The 21,076-nt window shown below is 58.0% G+C and overlaps 1 protein-coding gene across 1 annotated transcript in view; it reads left to right on the top strand.

Moving 5' to 3' along the window:
• MYLK (myosin light chain kinase) overlaps positions 1 to 21,076 on the top strand; it is a 285,085-nt gene that overhangs the window by 229,911 nt on the left and 34,098 nt on the right. The window contains exons 19-22 of the mRNA XM_055127484.1: positions 7,064 to 7,114; positions 8,132 to 8,259; positions 10,103 to 10,256; positions 15,471 to 15,773. Of these exons, the coding sequence (XP_054983459.1) occupies positions 7,064 to 7,114; positions 8,132 to 8,259; positions 10,103 to 10,256; positions 15,471 to 15,773 (636 nt within the window). The remainder of the gene's footprint in view (positions 1 to 7,063; positions 7,115 to 8,131; positions 8,260 to 10,102; positions 10,257 to 15,470; positions 15,774 to 21,076) is intronic.

The raw sequence follows: 21,076 nt of genomic DNA on the forward strand, positions 1-21,076 counted from the left end.
CCATGGTGCCGAGGGCAGCCCCGGGGTCTCCTGCGTGGAGCGCAGTGGTCCAGTCCAGCCAGCGGTGTCCCCGGCTGCTCATTGCACAGGACTTATCAGGGCCGCATTCTTAGCTGCAGAACCAGCGCCATCCTGTGGCCATGCCGCACCGTCCTGTGGCCATGCTGTGGTGGGGTTGACGTGCCCTGGGGTGGTGCTCACACAGCTGCTCTCCACTTTCCGCTCAGGCTCTCACCCGGGGCACATCCTCTCACTGCCACGCTGGCATGTGCCTGGAAACTGGATCACGCGCTCCGGAGCCGCTCCATTTACTCTTGGCTCATGCAGTAGCACCACAGACTCTGCCTTAGGCGCACAGGGCAGTTGCTCTAACCACTGAGCTCCACTCCCACAGTGGTCTTTGGTGGGGGGCTCAGAGGTTAGTCCACTCCCAACAGTGCTCAGGGCTTACTTCTGCCTCTGGGCTCAGGGGTCGCTCCTGGAAGGGCTCAAGGACCATAGGTGGTGCCTGGGCAGAGCAGGTGCCTTCCCCTGTAAGGTCTCTCCTGCCCCTCCGATTGCTTTGATGTGCCTTAAAGCTTCATGGGTCAGGGCCATCTTGGATGCAAGCCCAGCCCCCGAGCCTCGGTATACCCTCTGCTCTTCAGCAAGAGGCAGTGGAAGGGGCTGGCAGACCCAGCTCTGTGGACAGAGTCGGGAGGCACCAGGAGGAAGGCAGCCAAGGCCCGGACCCCGGCCACCTCTGGGTCTGAAGCAAGCGGCCACCTAACATCTGGACGAATCCGTCTTCTTCATGAAAGCCACGTGCTTGTGATTGGTTGGGAGAAGCACCAGGCGAGGAAAGGAGCAAGAGCATGACCGGAATTCCGGTTGGGGGGGCTGGAAAGAGGCCAGTGGGCGGAGCATGGGCTTTGCATGCAGTAAGTTTCGGACTCTACCTGGTCCCCTGAGCACTGCCAAGAGTAACCCCTGAGCACCGAGCCAGGAGTAGCCACTGGTGTGACTCCCCCCACCCCCAAGAAAGAAGCTCAGCTTCCATGTCCAGCTCTCTGTGAGACCGCGGGTTTGTAGTCAAGTGACCACTGTGTAAGCCCAGGAGACAATTGGCAGGTTTCAGCAGGCGTCCATAAAATATATATGGACTAGGACATAGACCATGGTTGATTCACACTGAAAATTGTTCCTGCGCAAGCCAAACTGAATCCTCACCAGCTCGGCAGCAGCCAGTCCACATTTACGGGCACCCACGGACCTTGGGCCTTGCTCCCCTACTGTGGCAGCTGAGGGATTGGTTCCGGCTCTCCTCACAGCCCTGCAGGCTTTCCTGCAGCTGCAGGCACAGGGGCCGCTGGCCCTTCCTGGGGTCTCCGAGCCCACCAGCCTCCCTCCTGGCCCTACCTCCCATCCCCAGCCAACACAGGGCGGTTTCAGCAACAGAAGCACCTGGGGCAAGGGCCTGGGTGCAGTGATAGAGCGTTTGCCTTGTATGTGTGAGGCCCTGGGCTCAATTCCTTGCACTGTCCAGTCAGGACAGAAGCAGATCAGCTCCCATCCTGTAGCCCAGATGCCTGAGCTGAAGGGCTGGCACCCGGCCGCTCCGCGCTGCTGGCTATGTCTTCCGGGACCTTCCCGCTGTGCTGCAGTTTCCTCTTCACTGTCCTCACAGCCTCACTTAACTTAACCACCTCCAGGAAGGTCCCCTCTGAGGGTCCAGCTCTGAAGAACCCGGCTCTGGGCTCCCACGGGATTGGAGGGCACACCTCAGCTTGTGGCAGCATCCCCACCCCCATCACTCACACACACACACACACACACACACACACACACACACGCGCGCGCGCGCGCACACAGCACCCCCACCCCATCACACACACATACCTCAAATACACACACATACACACGCACACACAATATCCCCCAACCCATTCACACACACACACAAACGCTATACACACACAGCCCCGCTCATCACTTCCCCTTCCAGGTCAGACCTGGAGAAGCCGCTTTCCCTTCTTAATGCCACTGATGGAGAAGGGCCCCAGGGGCTTTCAGGCCCACTCATCCATCGGTGTCACAGCCTACCCAGTGTCCATCCTGCGCCCCTGCCTCGCATCTGTGGGGTCTCCCCTCCCTAGCCCTCCTGAGAGACCGTGGCCCGTATGTCTTTTCTGTCGCCTTGCTTTTCTTTGCATCATCACCTCCAGGATTTTGGGCGGGGCAGCAATGCTCAGGAAGTCCAGGAGCCCCACTAGCAACTCCTGGCCCTGGCCCGACGACGTTCCAGCGCCAGGGCCAGAGGGTTCAAGCAGCTGAGGCCCGCAGGGCAGGACCCTGCCTCCCGGCCACTCTAGAATTGTGTTTTGTTTGTATTTGAGGGTCATGCCAGCAGTGCTCAGGGCTCTCTCCTGGCTCTGCACCCAGGGGTCAGACTCAGGGAACCATATGGGATGCCAGGTCAGCCACATGCACGGCCAGCACCAGCACTCTCTGACCCTTCCCAGGATTCCCGGCGTGACCATTGATTCCTTGAGACTGTCCTGTCCTCCCAGTGAGAGGCCATCTGTTGGGTCCTTGCATAGCCTGACCCTTTCCCCAGCAACCCTGCGGTGTCCCCTGGAATCCGACCCGCCCTTCGTATCTTTTTTTAAAATTAATTTATTTTTTAATTAGTGAATCACTGTGAGGATACAGTTACAGATTTATACATTTTTGTGCTCATGTTTCCCTCATACAAAGTTTGAGAACCCATCCCTTCACCAGTGCCCATTCTCCACCACAAATAAACCCAGCATCCCTCCCACCCCCCCAATCCCTCTCCCCCCACCCCACACTGCCACTGTGGCAGGGTATTCCCTTTTGTTCTCTCTCTCTAATTAGATGTTGTGGTTTGCACTAAAGGTGTTGAGTGGCCATTGTGTTCAGTCTCTAGTCTACATTCAGCACGCATCACCCTTCCCCCACATGGCCTCCAACCACTTTTTACTTGGTGTTCCCTTCTCTATCTGAGTTGCCTTCTCCCCAGAATGTGAGGCCAGCTTCCAAGCCATGGAGTCAACCTCCTGGTACTTACTTCTACTATTCTTGGGTGTTAGTCTCCTACTCTGTTATTCTATATTCCACAGATGAGTGCAATCTTTCTATGTCTGTCTCTCTCTTTCTGACTCATTTCACTTAGCATGATACTTTCCATGCTGATCCACTTATATGCAAACTTCATGACCTCACTTTTTCTAACAGCTGCATAGTATTCCATTGTATAGATGTACCAAATTTTCTTCAACCAGTCATCTGTTCTCAGGCACTCAGGTTTTTTCCAGATTCTGGCTATTGTAAATAGTGCTGCAATGAACATATAAGTACAGATGTCATTTCGACTATACTTTTTTGCTTCTCTGGGATGTATTCCCAGCAGTGGTATTGCTGGGTCAAATGGGAGCTCAATTTCGAATTTTTTGAGAATCGTCCATATTGTTTTCCAAAAGGGCTGAACCAGTCGGCATTCCCACCAGCAGTATAGGAGGGTCCCTTTCTCCCCACATCCTCTCCAACATCGGTTGCTTTTGTTCTTTTGGATGTGTGCTAGTCTCTGTGGTGTGAGGTGGTATCTTATGTTTGTTTTGATCTGCATCTCCCTGATGATTAGTGATGTAGACCACTTTTTCATGGTACCTTTTGGCCATTCGTATCTCTTCCTTGGGAAAGTTTCTGTTCATTTCATTGCCCCATTTTCTGATGGGGTTGGATGCTTTCTTCTTGTAGAGTTCAACCAGTGCTTTATATACCCTTGATATCAACTCCTTATCTGATGGGTATTGGGTAAATATCCTTTCCCATTCTGTAGATTGTCTTTGTATTCTTTTTTTTTAATTTAAAAAATTTTAATTTTTTTATTGAATCACCATGTGGAAAGTTACAAAGTTCTCAGGCTTATGTCTCAGTTAGACAATATTAAAATACCCATCTCTTCACCAGTGTCCATATTCCACCACCAAAAACCCCAGCATACCTTCCGCCCCCGCCCCCCACCCCCAACTGCATAACTGATGAATTTCACTTCATTTTCTCTTCACCTTGATTACATTCCATATTTCAACACAAAACTCACTATTGTTGTTGGAGTTTCCCCCCAAGAAAGATAGCCCTACTACCAAAGAAGCATTTGATAATTAGTTTTCCGTTGCTGAGAATGAAGAGATATGTAGCCCCACTGCTCCAAGTACATACTCTTTTTTTTTTTCCCTTTTTCCTTTTCCTTTTTTTTCCCCCTCATCCCCCTTCCCGCGCCTCATAGTATGGTGGACGCCACGCCGCGTTTCTCCCCAAAAATGGGAAACAACCGGGAAAGAGGAATATTTCCTCTTCTCGGCTGGCGTGGGGCTGTTGCTTAGTTCACAGTCTAGAGAAATGGCTGCTACTTTGATTATCTTCAATATTTCAACAAAAAACTCACTGTTATTATTTGGAGTTTCCCCACCCCCCAAGTCAGACCTGCTAAAAAGGAACCTTTTCACATTGCTGACAATTAAGAGATGTTAAGTCGAGTGGATGCTGCTGCGTCCACGCAGTTTTGGAATTCTGTATAAAGTCCAGGGAAAATTCTGCCAGAAACTGCATAGCCCATCTCACAGTCCCAGTGCATTGCTGTAAGAAGCTGCGCTGGATGCCAAAGTGGGTTAGGTCTCTGGAATCAAAGTCTTTAGGCACAAAGGGTCCAGATTGTCTTTGTATTCTGGTCACTGTATCTTTTGCAGTGCAGAAGCTTTTTAATTTAATGTAGTCCCATTTGTTTATCTCTGTGTCCACTTGGTTGGCCAGTTGCATGTCCTTCGCATCTTTTACCGCACGTATCTCCCCAGAAAACAGTCCTCTCCGCTCCCTGTCGCTGCCAGTGTGACTGGAAACCGTTCACTTCCATCTCGCTCAGGCTTTCTCTGGAGTTCCCTTGGGCTCCTGGCCTGAGATCAGGGAAGGCAAACTCCTCCTCACCCCAAAGGCACACCTGTCAGTGACTGTCCCCACGGCCCCAAGCAGGGAGCCCCGAAGGCTTCCCCCGCCTTGTCCTTCGGGTTTCTCTGCTGCTGCTTTCCTCGCAGCCAAGCCTCCAGCTGATCCCGAGCTTGTCTCCGGGCAGAGGGGCCACCCTCCCAGGGGCCCTCAGGCACCCCTGGCCAGTAGGACTTCCTGTGACAAGGACAGGACAGTGTGTTCTGTGTCTGTCGCATGGCAGACACTTGAGGTGTGACTGGGAAAGGAACTTTTTACTTTCTCTTTAACTCCCTGCCGGGCCCCGTGCTCACCCGGCTCCTCCAAACGCCATCCTTATTCTCCCCACAGCCCCTCCTCACCCCCAAGCTGGGGGCTCTCTCCTATTCCTCAATCCCCCCCATGTCTCAGCAGCTCCCCAAGCCACCGTTCCACTGTTGGCTCTCCCCCTCCCCCAATTCTGAACAGCCTGGGATACAGTTGCTTCCTTAATGAAGTGGGATGCCTCCAGTCAACCCTGCTGTCATGAACGCAGGGGGCAGAAATGCCCTTATGCAAGAGCCAAGCAGGTTTATTAAAGGGTGCTCTGGCAGCGTGCCAGAGAGGAAATCTCTCTGTGGGGTTGTCTGTGGGTCCCTTTTATGAGGGCGTATTATTTTAGGAATGTCATGAGTTTGGGGTTCCTTGTTAGGGGGATCCAGGTGACTGGAAGCTGAATGGGAGATCTGGGCCCCTGGAACCTTGCCACTGTCGCACTTCTGGCGTGCACCTGACCCCGGCTCCACCCTCACACCACATGTCCCCTGAGCATCACTGGGTCCAGCCCTGGAGTCCTCCCCACACCACTGGGGTGACCCAGGCCCTCTCCAGCACTGCAGCGCCTGAGCCATACCCGCTGGTCCTCATGTTGAACCTTCAGCCAGTTGGGCAAGAATCTCACAGAGGGGCGTCCAGGCCTCCTGAGACCCCACTCACCCCACCCTGCATGGGAGAACCCCCCCAATTAGTGATTAAAACACAAAACTAACATCGATATACTTCTCTCATCTTATTATGCCTTATTCACATTTTTTCCAGTTTCTCCATAAAACATTCTTTGACAACATTTGAAACAACAGCCTCAGACCAGGAGGGGAGGGTGAAGCACTGAGACCGTGCCCCGGAAGTGTGGCAGTCCTTCCTCCTGTGCATTTCGGGGTTCCCGGTGGATGGCTATGCCCAAGGGAGGGGGACCACGGGGACTCCCACTGGGGGCGACTACACTCAGAGTGATGGTGTTTGGTTGGGGGTCATGGGGACCACGCCCAGGAGTGCTCGGGGCTTACTCCTGGCTTTGGATTCAGGGATCACTCCTGGCTGTTCTGGGGCCACATGGGGTGGTGCGGGGTGGAGCCCGGTGGGCCATATGCAAGGCCAACGCCTGGCCGTCTGACCTCCCCTCCACCACGAGCAGCCCCATGCAAGCTTTGTGCATGACCTGCCACCCCTCACACAGGTGTGGAAAACTGGAATGAAATCCCAAAGCTCATCCTTCATAGTCCCTGCAGTATCGGGGTGAGCGAACGGGTTTGTGCCTAAAACCTGGTCTGCTGAGGTCACTTCTCTTATTTAATTCTTGGAGAGGGTGGCAGGAGGAATGCAGGATTGGGCCGTTCGTGACTTCATACACACACTGATCCATTTGGAAAAGTGGGTCGGGTGAGAGGCGCCAGTCTGCGTCCTGGGACCCTTGGGTCCATATCAGCTGCCAAGTTTAGTCGGTGTATCTGACATCATTTCCTTCCTGTGTCTTCTGACAGGGTGAGAGTAGCTAATGGGTGTGGGGTGGTAATCGTGCAGACGGGCAGTGGGAGCCCAGCCACAGTGGGGGTTTTATATCAGTGGAGGCTCCGGGGACCCTCGAGAGCCCCTTCCCTCAAGAATTGACATTCCTGCCGCAGCAAGGGCTTCAGAGTGAGAATCGTGACCTCTGGAAAGGCACTCTCGGGGCCTCTCTCTGGGCCAGTCGCCCCAGGGTTCAGAAGCTCGTGAGAGAAGAGAGGGGACGGGACGAAGCTCACCTGCACCTTCTCTGTTCCAGGTGACGCAACTGTGAAAAAGAAGCCTGCCCCCAAGACACCCTCGAAGGCAGGTAATCGGCCACAGCGACATGGGCTAGCCTCCTCAGCCACGCGGGATCCTCCCATGGCTCCACTTCGAGCCACTCAACATGTGGTCCCAGGGGTTCACCCCCAGCCCCACCCCCTGTCTCCCTACCCACTCAGGACCCTGTCATAGCCTGGCCCCGGCCTCTCCCCCTGCTCACACTGTTTCTGACTTGGCTTCTCCTTCGTGCCAGTGAGGCCTCCTGTCCCTTCTCGGAGTTCCCCTGTGGAGATGAGCCCCTCGGTGGCCGTGCTCTGCTGTGCCCTTTCCTCTCTGGCCTGTTTCCCGTGGGAAGAGTGGGCGGGCAAGCCTGTCAGCTGGCATGGCAGAGTGCCACTTAATTAGTAAGGAATTAGTGGAAGAAAAGCTGGGGGCATGGTCCCAAGGGCTGGAGTGTTTGCTGGCATACCCCCGGCCCAGAGTTTGACCCCAGCTCTACGTGGCCCCTCACACCACTGAGCAGAACCCCTGGGGCACCTGGGCTGTCATACCACATGACAGGGCCCAGACATTGAACTGTCCGGCCCATGTGGTCAAATATCACCAGAGATGCACCCCCCCAACCAATCACCTGAGCATAGCTTAGGAGCCTCCTCCCCGCAAACCTTCAAGGTGCAAATAAGCCATGCCGATTACATGGCTACTTGGGAAGGAGTCAGAGCAAAGACTGAGTGAACAAAATATTTGGGAGCCGGAGAGATAGTACAGTGGGTAGGGCACTTGCCTTGCGCTCGGTCGACTAGGGTTTGATCCTGATCCTGTGTGTGGGCCCCCGAGCCCTGCCAGGAATGACCTCTGAGTGCAGAGCCAGAGCAAAGTGCGTCCCCCGGCCAAATAATAACAACAACAACAGCAACCACAACCAGCCCACAGAATATTCGGGAGCCGTGAGGGTGGGCCATTCTTTCCCTGGGGGCTCCCCACGGCGAAGGGGCTCCAAGGCCGGGTGGACCCCCATCCTGCAGGCAGAGCCCCCTGTGCTCACCCTCTCTGTACCTCCCAGCCATGCCCCCACAGATTACCCAGTTTCCCGAGGACCAAAAGGTGCGCGCGGGCGAGGCGGTGGAGCTGCTGGGCAAGGTGGCAGGCACCCAGCCCATCACCTGCACCTGGATGAAGTTCCGCAAGCAGGTCAGTCTCGGGCAGGCCTGGGACGGGAGGGGAGGCACCCCCCTCCCCGCCATTCCCCAACCAGCCTGATGCCCAATAACCTTTGTCTTGCCCCCAAGAAGTGCCTGGTCTACAGCTGACTCGATGGTAGAGAAAGGTCTGAAGGGACTCCTAGAAAGCACCCTGGCTCCTACCCGACCTGACGGCCTCGGGGGTAACGGGGCCAGTGGAACCCCAGCTCCCTAAATGACATCTCCCCGCACAGCCTCACATAACATGCAGGTCATGGAAAATGGCGGCCACGAAAGGTCTCTGGACAGCAGCTGGAGAGGGGGCACGGGGTTAAGGTGTGGGCCTGGCACAGCTGACCTGGCTGCAGGACACGGTCCCCTGAGCCCCAGCGTGATTCCTGAGCACTACACCAGGAGTAGGCCCTCAGCACAACCAGATGTGGTCCAGATTCCTGCCCCTCCCCCCTGCCACACGCACATACACATGCACACACACGCACACATGCACATGGAAAGGGTTTTGAACACTGAACACACCTGCATTGTGAATCTGAGGTGCTTCCCCTTGGTGCATCTCTCAGAAGAAAGGGGTTCTCGAGTGGGAAATGTTCTAGAAACCCTGGGCTCTGTGCCCCTGGGTGCTGGGCTTTCTGAGGCCTGTACCAGCCCCCTCTGCGATGGAAGCCTATTTCCGTGTGCTGACGGGGTTCTCCCTCAGCGAGGTAGGCTGTATGTGGAACAGAAGGTCCGTCTGCACGTCCAGTACTTCTCACGGCTGTGGGCTATCGCCCTCGGGAGAATGTCTGCAAGTCCAGCAGCCACAATGCGAGGAGCTGGGCGGCCGCCTTGCAGGCTCTGTGCCCCCACCCGGGCTGAAGCTCCACTGTGGGCAGAGGAGGGAAAGGTTCTCTCCGCTCTCTCATCCCAAACTGTCCACATCCCGTAGGCCCAGAGATGGGCATTAGGCCCAGGAAGGAAGGAACGGTTGGTGTCAAGATGAGGAGGAAAGCTGGCCCTCCCCGCCCCAAACGGTTTGTCCTGAGGGCTCTGGCCGCATTGCCTCCTTAGAGATGGAATCACAGCCCTTCTCCAGGACCCCGAGTCAGGCCCCAGCTCTGTCCAAGAGGACTCTCATGGGCAGAACTGTGCTGGCCGTGTTGCAGTGTGGCCGCTGCGGCTCAGGAGTGGACGGCCCACTCAGCCTAGCCTGCTGAGGCCGCACACACAACCTGGCAGCTCCCTCTGGGGGTTCCAGGTCAGAGGCAGGGCGGGAGGTAGGGGCTTCCCTCGCCTGCAGCTGACCCCGGTTCAAACCCCTGCACAGCCTCTTGCCTCCTGCGCCCCGCCAGGAGTGATCCCTGAGCACAGAGCCAGGAGGAGCCCTGAGCACCTCCAGCTCTGGCCCATGAAACAGAGAAATAAAAACAAATGAACTGGATGACAAAGTGGCACTTCCCGTGTGTCCAGGCTTGCAACGCACAGTCATGTAGTTCCGTCACCCAGAGAAGCCTCAGTCCGGTCACCCCTCGACCTCCGGGTGCCTGGCCTCCCACCTGTCCCAGTGTGTGGCCCCGTTGTGTGCAGGACCTTCCCCACTGTGGAGTGCTGTGGCATGTGGTCTGGCTCTGTGACTGAGCACTGTGTCCGGAGCCCCCAGGTGGGATTCTGCTCCTCGGGGGCCCAGACTAGCAGAGCCCGGCTGGGCCTCTGGGCTGTCCCCCACTCACCACCCACGTGGGCACCGGGAGGACTCAGGGGTGACTTGGCCCCCACCCCAGAGGCGCCAGCCCCTCCCTGCCCCGCTGTGTCTCCTCTGGGTGTGCGGGAGTCCCAGCGCTGCCCTCTGCCCCCAGATCCAGGAGAGCGAGCTCATCCGCGTGGAGCAGGTCGAGGGCGGCAGCAAGCTCACCATCCTGGCCGCGCGCCAGGAGCACTGCGGCTGCTACACGCTGGTGGTGGAGAACAAGCTGGGCAGCCGGCAGGCCCAGGTCAACCTCACGGTCGTGGGTGAGTCGGGTGCGGGCTGGGGCGGGCGAAGAGAGCCCAGGGGAGGGCTCTCCCCCCAAGGCCCCTCCTCCGGCTTGTCGGTCTGGGGAGGGGCACACCCAACTGTGCTCAGGGCTCACTCCTGCAGGGCTCAGGGGATCACACAGGGTGCTGGGGTCAAACCCAGACAGGCAGCACTAAGTCGAGCACCCTGTCCGCCCTACGGGGCTCCAGCCCTGGACGACCCCACTGCGAGCCCCTCCTGGCAAACCCTGAGTTCCAGTTCACCTCTGCACCTCACCACCTGCCGGGGAGGCAGCAGGCACGGGATGGGGAGGGCGGCCTGCAGCCCAGGACTGTCCCCTTCCTGCAGACGCCTGTGCCTGCCTCTCCCGCTCCACACAGCTTGGCGCAGGCCCTCCCGAGCCCTGGCCCTTTGTCCTGTCTCCTGCACCTCAGCCTGGAGCTGAGTTCATCTTCAGACAGATCTTCCGAGTTGGTTTCTCTTCCCCATCCTGACCACTGTGCTCTGGGGGCCCCGCGGGTCTCTCCACTGAGCAGCTTTCTCACTGGCCGCGGCTCAGGCACCCCACACACACGGCCAGAGCTCAGGATCCTGCAAGGGAAGGTGCTGGAGCTGCACGTCTGCCCCCCCCCCCCCCCGCAGTGTGACGCCCCTCCCTGTCTGCAGGGCCCAGCCTTTCCCTCCTTCCCTCAGGCAGGAACTTTGGCTGGGAAGCTCAGTCCGTCCCCGAGGGCCGAGGGACAGGTTTGCATTCCATAAAAGATGAAGTGGGAGCCAGGGCTCCCTCCTTTGCGTGCAGGAGGCCCCGCACCTGAATGCTGCTGGGAGTCGCCCCTGAGACCCACAGCGTGGCCCCCAAACCAGTGTTCATTAGAATAAGGCAGGAGGGCCTCTCGGCTTTTCTCTTGGTGTGGCTTCATGTTTTCGCTATCCTGAGAGGCAGGGCCTGGTGGGGTGAGGGTTCGAGGGTCGGTGCTGAGACATGGCTTGCTTTTCCTTTTAGAACTAGTCCCTGGTGGCTCTGCTGGCCCTTCCCCCTTCTGCTTCTGCACAGGGTGTCCTGTGGGCGCTCTTCTTGGAGGCGCTTCCCTGTGCCCCGCTAGCGCCCACCCCGTGCCCCGCGGCCGTGGCTCAGGCTGCTCGCCTGGCCTTTTATGGTCGGGTTTCTCCTTCTCCCTGGCCAGTGCTGACAGGGCTGGGTGGCTGGCCGCCAGCTGGCGGGAGCAGCGTGCTAAGTGCCCTGGGAGGGACTGGAATGGAGGGGCTGGGCTTTCTGTCTGCCTCCCCCTCCTCCCTGCAGAGCTAAGAATAGCACTGCCCATGGGGCACAGCCGGGCGGCCCGCAGGGTCCAAGTAGGCCCAGCAAACCTGCGTTGTCGGTTCAGGTTGACCAAGACGGTGTAGAATGTCAGTGAGCTGGAGCAAGAACTATTCGCCTCCTCGCCTCCTCTGGACGATTTCCCAGCACTTGGGAGATGTCCGGCTGACGGACGCCAACAGAACAAGGCTCTTATTTACGGCCACTCAGTCCCCTCCCTGGAGGTCCTGCCGGGCCCCGCTCCAAGAAGGACAATCAGATAGGCGGCTCCATGTTGGGGGTCTGCATGGTCCCCGGCCCCGCATGCTCCCCTGAGCACTGTGGCGTTCAAGCACCACTGGGTGTGTCCCCCACTGCCCCCCCCAATCAAATGCCACTTTCTTTTCAGGTCACCTAGGACTCTTGTTGGGGGGGGGCGGTGGGCAGAGGGGTGTTTGTACTATATCCCAAAGTGCTTGGGGCTTGCTCCTGCCTCAGTGCTCAAGGATCACTCCTGGAAGTGTTTGGGGGACCCTATGGGGTGCTGGATCAAACCCACCTCGGCTGCATGCAAGGTGAGTGCTTTACCCCTGCACTACCTTCCTGCTTGTGAAATGAGTGGAAGGAGCCATCTCATCCGTGAAGGGTATTTAACTCCTTTAGAGGCGTACAATTTTTAATTCATGTCTTTCGGAACATGCCTGGCAGTACGGCAAGGCTCCTTCTGACGTGGTGCTGTGGGGTCAGCCCCAATGCAGTCTGGGGGACATAAGGTATGGGGGGGTCGAACTGGGGGCTCCGGCATACAAAGCGTGTGCTCCAACCCTTTGGGCCATCTCCCCAGCTCGATGTATTAGGGCTTTGTTGCTTGGAGAACCACTAACTGGCTTCTTACCACCGCCTGGGGGCATTACTGGAGGCGCTGGGTGGGGGGCACAAGAAGCAGCAGCACCCAGAGGCCCATCATGGGAAGTGGGTCTCTCTGTCTTGGTTTGAGGGAGAAAAACAAAGTAGAAAGCACCTAAAATTCCAATTCCGGGGGCGGGGGGGAGGGCGCGTGAGCCACAGCCAGCCGTGCCCGGGGCTCGCTCCTGGCTCTGAGCTCAGAGGTCAGTGCTGGCGGGACCTGGGGCCATCTGGGGTTGGCCGCGAAGGGCAGGGTTCCCCTTACGCACTGCACTCTCTCTGTGGCACCACGGTGTGGTATTTCTTGCATGTGTGGGGGGCGGGGGCAGAGCCGGCAATCCCCGGGCGTATTCCTGGCTCTGAGCTTTGAGGGCAGGCTGAGAACCAGGCGCTCACGAGAAGCCTTTGAGCGGAGAGCGTCTTTCCCCAGGATTGAGGTCATTTGCTAGGCAGAAAATTGCTGGGAACCCTGGAGTGGGCACCATGGGGCCTTTCTGTGGGACTTGGCGCGCCCCATCCTCTGGGTCTCTGGAGGGCCCGAGTGTGGGGCTTGGGCGAAGCCCCCGCCAAGCGCCTGCAGCCCAAGTTAGCTGGGAGCAAAAGCTCCAGGAGTCCTGAGGCGTGCTCTGCCCGGCCCCCTGCCTGTGTGGGGCCCCGTGGTCAGGGAACAGACCTGGGGCCAGCCCACACCCGAGAGCCACGGGCACGGGGGCTTCCCCTGGCCGGCAGCTCAGACAGGGGTGGTCTCTAGCCCTGAATTCGGGGCTCGAGCCCCAGAAGCACTGAAGCTGCTGTGGCCCGGGAAACTCCCCTTCCCGGCCCGGCACCTTCTGTGCTGAGGCAGCGGCTCGCACTGCACCAGGCTGGGCATGGGACCCTGTCTGCTCTGCCCACTCCTCAAAGGTTTCTTCTGCAAAACAAGGCAAAAGGAGGAATCAGTCTGTGAAGTGCAGCCGCTTCACTTGGATGAACCTCGAGTCACTGTAAGCGCGCCCAGCCCAGCCTCTGCGGGCCGTTCCTGGTGCCGAGTCTGGTTTTCGTCCGGCCTGCGGGTGGCTCTTGGCCTCCCCTCCTTGCTGGCTCTGGAGAGGAACTTGAACCACTTGCCTCTAAGAGAGCAATAAACATCTTAGCCAGCACCCAGAGTGCTGCTGAGAAGAAACCCTGTCTCTCTCGGGTCCTAAGAGGACTCGTTAAACAGCCCGCGGAAGTGGATTCGCCACTCTCGGCCTCCGGGGTCAGCGATGGAGCTGGTCAGGCTGTTCCCGGGCTTGCCGGGCTTGGCAGTGGGGTGCATGGTTTCCGGGTGGGCACTCTTGGCAGCAAGCAGGAGCAGCGGGGGGGGAGGGGGTGAGAATAAACCCTGCGTCTGCGTGTAAACACACAGCTCGCCATGTAGAGGCAGATGGTTTCCCTTCTCTCTGCACAGGGTCGATGGCAGGAATTCTCTCTGGCCTCTGGCCTTGTGGAGGGCTGGGAAAGCGGACACAGAAGCACATACACCTCCCAAGAGTACTTTTATCTGGGTCTGCTTATAGAATTCTTGGAAAACCCCTAAAAGATGCTTGTATATTAGCATGTCTTTCCCTGGCCAGAAGACCAGCCAGTCTGAGGAACTCAGAGAGCTGCAAATTCAACAGAGCTTGTTTAACTCGTCTGATTTCATTTGCTAGTTTATGGAGCTCAACGTACCCGGTTGTGTGGGGCCAACAAAGATGAAGGGTCCCTGACTGTGGGTGTGGGTGACTACTTGCAGAAATACATCTGAAACACAGGAGAGTTTTGTTCAGATGAGCAAGTGACAAAATCAGCAAAATGCAAGCATCTCTTGGAAGCCTTGCCCGCGTGCTTGGCCCTGCAGCCCTGGTTCTCGGTGTGGCTGAGCGGGCGCGTGGCCCGCCTGCTGTTATGTATGTCCCCTGCTCAGTTTCCAGCCCCTAGTCAGGCCTGGCTACGGCCTGCTTCTGAAATTCTCTCTCTTCTCCTATTGCCAACCTCTGAGGACAGGAGAGAGAGGATAGGCATATAGGCATGAGGAGAGTTAGCAATAAACTCCCCGAGTGAAGACTGGGCGGCTTTGCTCAGAGAACTTCTGGGCAGTGCCTGGTGACTCGGGAGCTGTTGGTACCCACAGTTTTATAGATGAGGAGACTGAGGCATGGACGCGTTTAGCAGCAGTGAGTAGACCTGAGCAGTGCTCACACCCGCGTCTGTCTGAGTCTGAGTTGAACCACTGGCTGTGCTGCTGTTCAGGCCTCCTGGGGCCAAGGGAACTCGGAGACTGAGCAGTTAGAGCACTGGCCCAGGAGTAGATAGCGCACATTCACCTCTCTCTCTCTCTCTCTCTCTTTTCTTTCTCCTCTCTCTCTCTCTCTCTCTCTCTCTCTCTCTCTCTCTCTCTCTCTCTCTCTCTCTCTCTCTCTCTCCTCTCTCTCTCACACACACACACACACACACACAAACTCCCCTCTATCTCAAAGCAGTTCTTGATGAGAAGCAGGCCACGCCTTCTGAGCAGCTTCCTAGATGTTTACTCTGAGAAATATGTTTATGAGTTGGGCAAAGTACAGGAAATCATGACTTGTAGACTGAAAAGCTAGCCAAAAATGAGGCGGTTGCCTTATTTCATTTTATTTTATCATATTTTGAGCAGAGAGGTATTGAGAGGGTTTTCTTTCTCTCTGGGCTTATGCCTTGTCGGTGTGGGCGAGGGAGAGATTTGGGTCCAGGGGCTGGGCCTGGGTTTCTCTGCTTCTCCTCTCACAGCAGAGCTGGTAGAAGTTCTCCTTCCTGTAGTCTGGGAGATAGAACAAAGGTTAAGATGCTTGCCTTGCATGTGGTTGGCCCGGGTTCGATCCTAATCCCACCAGAAGTGATCCCTGAACACAGTGCTAGGAGTAATTCCTGAGCACCTGCACATTGTGGTCCAAACACACACACACAAAACAGAACTTCTTTTTCACCCGGGTCTCAGAGTCCGGGTGACGTGGTGCTTCCCTTGCTACAGATAGGCCCGACCCCCCGGCTGGCACACCTTGCGCCTCGGACATCCGGAGCTCCTCGCTGACCCTGTCCTGGTACGGCTCCTCCTACGATGGGGGCAGCGCCGTGCAGTCCTACAGCATCGAGATCTGGGACTCGGGGGAGAAGACGTGGAAGGAGCTGGCCACGTGCCGCAGCACCTCTTTCAACATCCAGAACCTGCTGCCAGATCTAGAGTATAAATTCCGCGTGCGCGCCATCAACGTGTACGGAACCAGCGAGCCCAGCCAGGAGTCGGAGCTCACGGTGGTGGGAGAGAAGCCTGAAGGTGAGCTGACGCGGGTGCGCGTAGCCATAGAAGCCCGTGCCCGGGCAATGCCGAGGAAGCGTCGCGGTGACGGGCACAGCCCTCAGCTTCTCAGGCTTGACGCTGATGCCCGCTTTGGGGGTGAGTGGGACTGGGGCAGGGGAGTTGGGCCACACCCGGCCGGGCTCAAGGCTTGCTCCTAGCAGTGCTCGGGTGGCCATATGCGTTGCTGGGCCCCAAGCTCGAGGCAGCCGCCTTAACCCCAGTACTATCTCTCCAGCCTTCCATACCTTCTTGGAAAGAACACGGGACCTGGAAAAGGCAAAACAGAACTGAACACTGACACAGTAATTCTGGCACACTGCCGCCAGGGGGTGGTGGTGAGTCATTAATCGCACCCTCTCCTAGCTACTTCCTGGCACTCCTGCCGGAGTGTCCACTGGCATGACAGGGCCGTGGGACACAAAGCAGAAAAGACAAGGAGGTTAAAGTCTAGAGGGGAGCTGGGGCAGAGGCCGTGGAGCTGGCCCGTGGCTGGGAGCCACTTTCTGCATGCAGGAGGCCCGGGTTCCGCCCCCGGGTGGGGTGGTCCTCCTAGCACACCGGGGAGGGACCCTCAAGCACCAAGCCCTGAGCACTGCCAGGTATGCCCAGAAGCCAAAAACTAAAGTTAAGTTAGGGGCCGGAGGGGCGGCCTAGCATAGGCAGGGCGCCTGCCTGGCATGTGGCCAACCCAGTTTGATCCCGGGCACCCGGTACGGTCCACCGAGCCCACCAAGAGTGATCCCTGAGCACAGAGCCAGGGGTAAGCACTGAGCACCGCAGGGTGTGGCTGAAAAAAAACAAAAGATGAAGTGTTTACATTTTAAAAGTGCATTTTAGTACCAGGATGCAGTGGATACATCCCCTACTAGCTACACAAGAGTGCCAAGACATTGAGCAGGCAGTCAGAGCGGGCCTCCTGGAGGAGGGATGCGCAGTCTTTCTGGGGCCGGAGCGATAGCACAGCGGGTAGGGCGTTTGCCTTGCACGCGGCCGACCCGGGTTCGATCCCCGGCATCCCATATGGTCCCCCAAGCACTGCCAGGAGTAATTCCTGAGTGCAAAGCCAGGAGTAACCCCTGAGCATCGCTGGGTGTGACCCAAAAAAAGCAAAAAAAAAAAAAAAAAAAAAAAGAAAGGATTTCTGGGGCTGGAGAGATAGCACAGCGGGTAGGGCGTTTGCCTTGCACGCGGCCGACCCGGGTTCAAATCCCAGCATCCCATATGGTCCCCTGAGCATGGCCAGGGGTAATTCCTGAGTGCAGAGCCAGGAGTAACCCCTGTGCATCGCCAGGTGTGACCCAAAAAGCAAAAAAAAAAAAAAAAAAAAGAAAGGATTTCAAGAGGCAGGACAGGTTAGGAGGGGCATTGCAGGCACTGAGCAGCCTGGGCGCGGCCGGGGCACATGCTGTGCGGAAAGGCAGCTCGGTGAAGACGGCCAGGTGTGTCGGCGACGTTCAGAAAGGGAGCAGGTGTGCTTAGATCAGGGTTTGTTTCGATTGGGGGGCCATGGCCGAGAGCACTAGGGACCAAGTCCTGCATCAGTGCTTGGCAACCACGGAGTCCTGGGGTCAGGCGACGGCACCCGACTCCCGCCGCAGAGCCTGAGCTCGCACGCTCACCCACCAGGCACAGCCCCCAGGGCGCAGCCATGGAGTTTGCCCGAGGAGGAAGATGGTCCCCCTGGCGTGAAGGGATGGGTGCCTGAGGGAGAAGCCAGGCCCCCTGCATTCTTTCATGACCGTGCATGTGAAGAGGAGGGGACGCGCGCGCTGTGAATTTAGGCGGAGAGCAGGCGGGGGCAGGCGGGAGAGTGGAGGGACCCCGGGGCGGAGCTGGGGGAGAGGAGCCCTAAAGGTGGGAGGCAGTGTGCGGTGGGGGTCTCCACGGGTCTGCCCGGCCCACCCAGGGCTGGTGTCACTTCGCTTGAAGATGACCGTCTCAGGTCAGTTAGTACAGGAATCGCCTGGCACGCAGCTGACCCTCGTTCCATCCCTAACACCATGTGGAGTGACCCCTGAGCACAGAGCCTGCGCCCCGGCACTGCCGGGTGTGGCCCAAAACCCAAAATAAATGAATTAAAAATAGAAACAAAGAGCTTCAGATGAAGGAGCCCAAGTGGTCCACTGAGCACCGCCAGGAGTGATTCCTGTGTGCAGAGCCAGGAATGACCCCTGAGCACTGCCAGCTTTGACCCCCAAACAAAACAAAACAAAATGAAAACCTCTCAGATTAAATTGAGGCTTCAGATAGGACTTAGGGGGAAAGCAGCGTTGCCAATGCAGGTCTTGGGGACCTGCTCCCCATGAGCCCCCGACCCACAGAGTGGGTCTCCATGGACCTCCAGCTCCCGGAGGCCTGGGCGGGGCCCAGGACAGCTGCGGGGGGTCGGGACACTTGCCTGTGCCCACAGGACCCATGGCCACTGCCCTCAGCGGTTGGGGCTGTCCGGGGACAGGGGCGGGAAAGAACCATCCGCTGCCCTTTGACACGAGAAGAACAGCCCAGGGCCGGGTCTCCAGGCCGGGCACCCAGTTCCCGTCTGGGCTGTTTTCAGGAAGCTTCCTCCCTTTCCTGGAAGGCCGACGGGAAGCGTGGAGAGTTGCCAGGCAGTGCTCAGAAAGCACTTTCGTGCACAGGCCTTGTGACCCTAGGCTCCTCGGGGACCCGGCCGGTCAGGGCAGCAGCCAGTGGATTTGGGTGGGGCCCCAGACGGGCGGCCCTGCTCCGGGCAGCTGCTGCCTTGCAGGGCTCCTCCGCGGGAACTGGGCAGGAACACACTGAGCCTGTCTGCAGTGAGCGAGGCAGGAAGCGGCCCCCAACCATGCGCAGCCCCATGCGCAGGGCTGCGGGGAGGGAGGGGGCGTCGGCCACTGCAGGCCTGGGTGAGCTCCAGCATTCGCATTCGGCAGAGGTGTTGATGTTGGTGGGCTGGGGGAGGAGAAAGACAGCCACTTTCTCCCCATCTACCCCTGCCACCCATGGTCACCGGGCTCTTGTCTTGCCTCACAGAAAAGAATTTCAGGAGTAGACAAGCAGTGAAATAAACTTTTTTTTATTTTATTTTATTTGGAGGTTTGGAGGGGAAGGAGGAAGGGACAGCGGGAGAGAGTGGAGAGTATCGTGCTCAAGAGAGAACGCAGAGGGGCCGGAGCGATAGCACAGCGGGTAGGGCATTTGCCTTGCACGCGACCGACCCGGGTTCGATCCCCGGCATCCCATATGGTCCCCCAAGCACTGCCAGGGGTAATTCCTGAGTGCAAAGCCAGGAGTAATCCCTGAGCATTGCTGGGTGTGACCCAAAAAGCAAAAAAAAAAAAAAAGAGAGAGAGAGAGAGAGAACGCGGGCTTCTCCCAGGGCGGAAAGAGCCCTACACCACCCCAGCAGTAGACACGAAAGCGTGAAAGTCCACATCTCAGGAGGGGACATGCGGCCACACGTGTGCTCAGGCACATGGGCTCAGGCAGCATGTGAGCGCCCTCCCTTTGCTCGAGGTGGCTTATAGGGTATTTTCTCAGGCTGTCTTGGTGTGGAATGTTCCTAAGTCTTCTCTGGGCTGAATTGCCAAAGTTACTCGGATTAAGGGAGAGGTCGAGGGTTTTGGGAAATTTCCTTCATGGGGGGAGGTGCATCTCCTCAGGGTCCCCTGCTGAAGGCCCTGTCTCGGGTCTTGGTCAATCGTAGGACTTTCACTTCCCAGGCATTTCACTATGAGTCCTGGGGGCTTTCCTCCCTAGAAGCTTCACAGCACGGGGCCCTTCCCTGACTGTCTGCATGCCTACATCATGTGCCGGTGTGTGTGGAAAGGCTCAGAGATCTGATTATGATAGATCATTATTTCTTTAGCATTTAAAAAATTAATTGAATCATTGTGAGAAACAGTGACAACACTGTTCATGGTCGGGTTTCAGCCCTGCGGTGTTCCAACACTCGTTCCTTCACCTGTGTACATTCCCACCACCAACGTCCCCGTTTTCTTCCCATCTGTGGTGGGTCATTTCCTTAGAGCTGGTGGGAGACGGCTGTCACCACAGGGCCGTGAGCTCCCCTCAGCTAAGTCCGCCCATTGGCGCTCAGCATCACCCACCCATCCCTGCCTCTGCTGCTCTGTCCTGGCACTGCGTTCACCCGCCCCCGCCTGCCACCTGGGTGCTGCTCAGGACTGCCCACGTAGGCCCTCTGAGGGTCCCCCTCGCTGCAGCCCTCCCTGCTGTCAGGTCTCCCTCAGACTAAAGGTGCCCTCGCCCTTCCCAGCTGCGGAATGGACCGGCCCTCCCACACTCCCACCACCTCCTGCGCTAACTCTTTAGCTCTCCAGCCCTGTCCCCCTCCCCCGCTGGCCCTGGCTGGTAAGCTGGGCCCCGGGACTCTGCAGCCCTGACAGCCGCTGCCCCCTCATTGCCAGCCAGCCCCACAGAGCCCCTCCAGGGCTGCGGCACCCCCAGTGTCCACTGGGCTGTGAGGGGGCCGCCCTCCTTCCCCCATATTGCCCTGTTGTGGCCGAGCAGGGGATGGGGGAGAAGCCAGGGGTAAGCCCTGCGCCCTCTGAACAGGGCCTTCGGCGCTGTCTGCGGCTCTGGGGCCAGGTGCCCTCTCGCCATGGCAGCCTCACTCCCGCACGCCCAGTAGCGCCTTTCTGGCCCTCCAGGGCTTGGCAGCCATGGTGCTGGTGACTTCCCCGGTCCCCGAGCAGCAGACAGGGAAACTGGGCTCCCGTCTGGGGCTTCAGAGAAAGTCCCCGGGGGAGCTTGGACCAGCAAATTCTCCCCTGGACCAAGTCTCTCCTGCCCTCGACGGCCAGCAGAGTGCTCGGCTCAGGGGGCCGTGCCCGGGCAACCCCTGACCCCAGCCAGGTCATGTCACTCTGACCCTCCCACCTGTGCCCTCATCCCTCGACCTCTGAGAGGCTGACCTGAGCCCATGACTCAGGCACCTCTGCCTTGCTGTCAGGGAGTGTCCCTTCTAATTGGCTTCTAACCGATGGGGGGAGAGGGGGGCAGCTTAGAAGCACCGGAAACAGGTCCAGCCCATCTTCACAGCTGTCCCCAGAGAGTCCGGGGGTCTGTGCCCCCAAGAGCCTCCGGGGACTCCTAACTCTGGCTCTGATCTGCACCTTCACAGCAAAGCTCTCAGCTGGGCGGGGCTGGTGGGGTCGAGCCCGCAACATAGTGGACCAGGCCCTGGCAAGGCCTGGCGTCCCGGCCAGGTGGTCTCATGTCTGTCGGGGTCCCCCTGTGTGCTTTGCTCTCCGCGGGCTCGGTACTGACCACCATCTCCTCTC

Source organism: Sorex araneus, chromosome 2 (assembly GCF_027595985.1).
Source record: "Sorex araneus isolate mSorAra2 chromosome 2, mSorAra2.pri, whole genome shotgun sequence".
NCBI classification, from domain to species: Eukaryota; Metazoa; Chordata; class Mammalia; order Eulipotyphla; family Soricidae; genus Sorex; species Sorex araneus.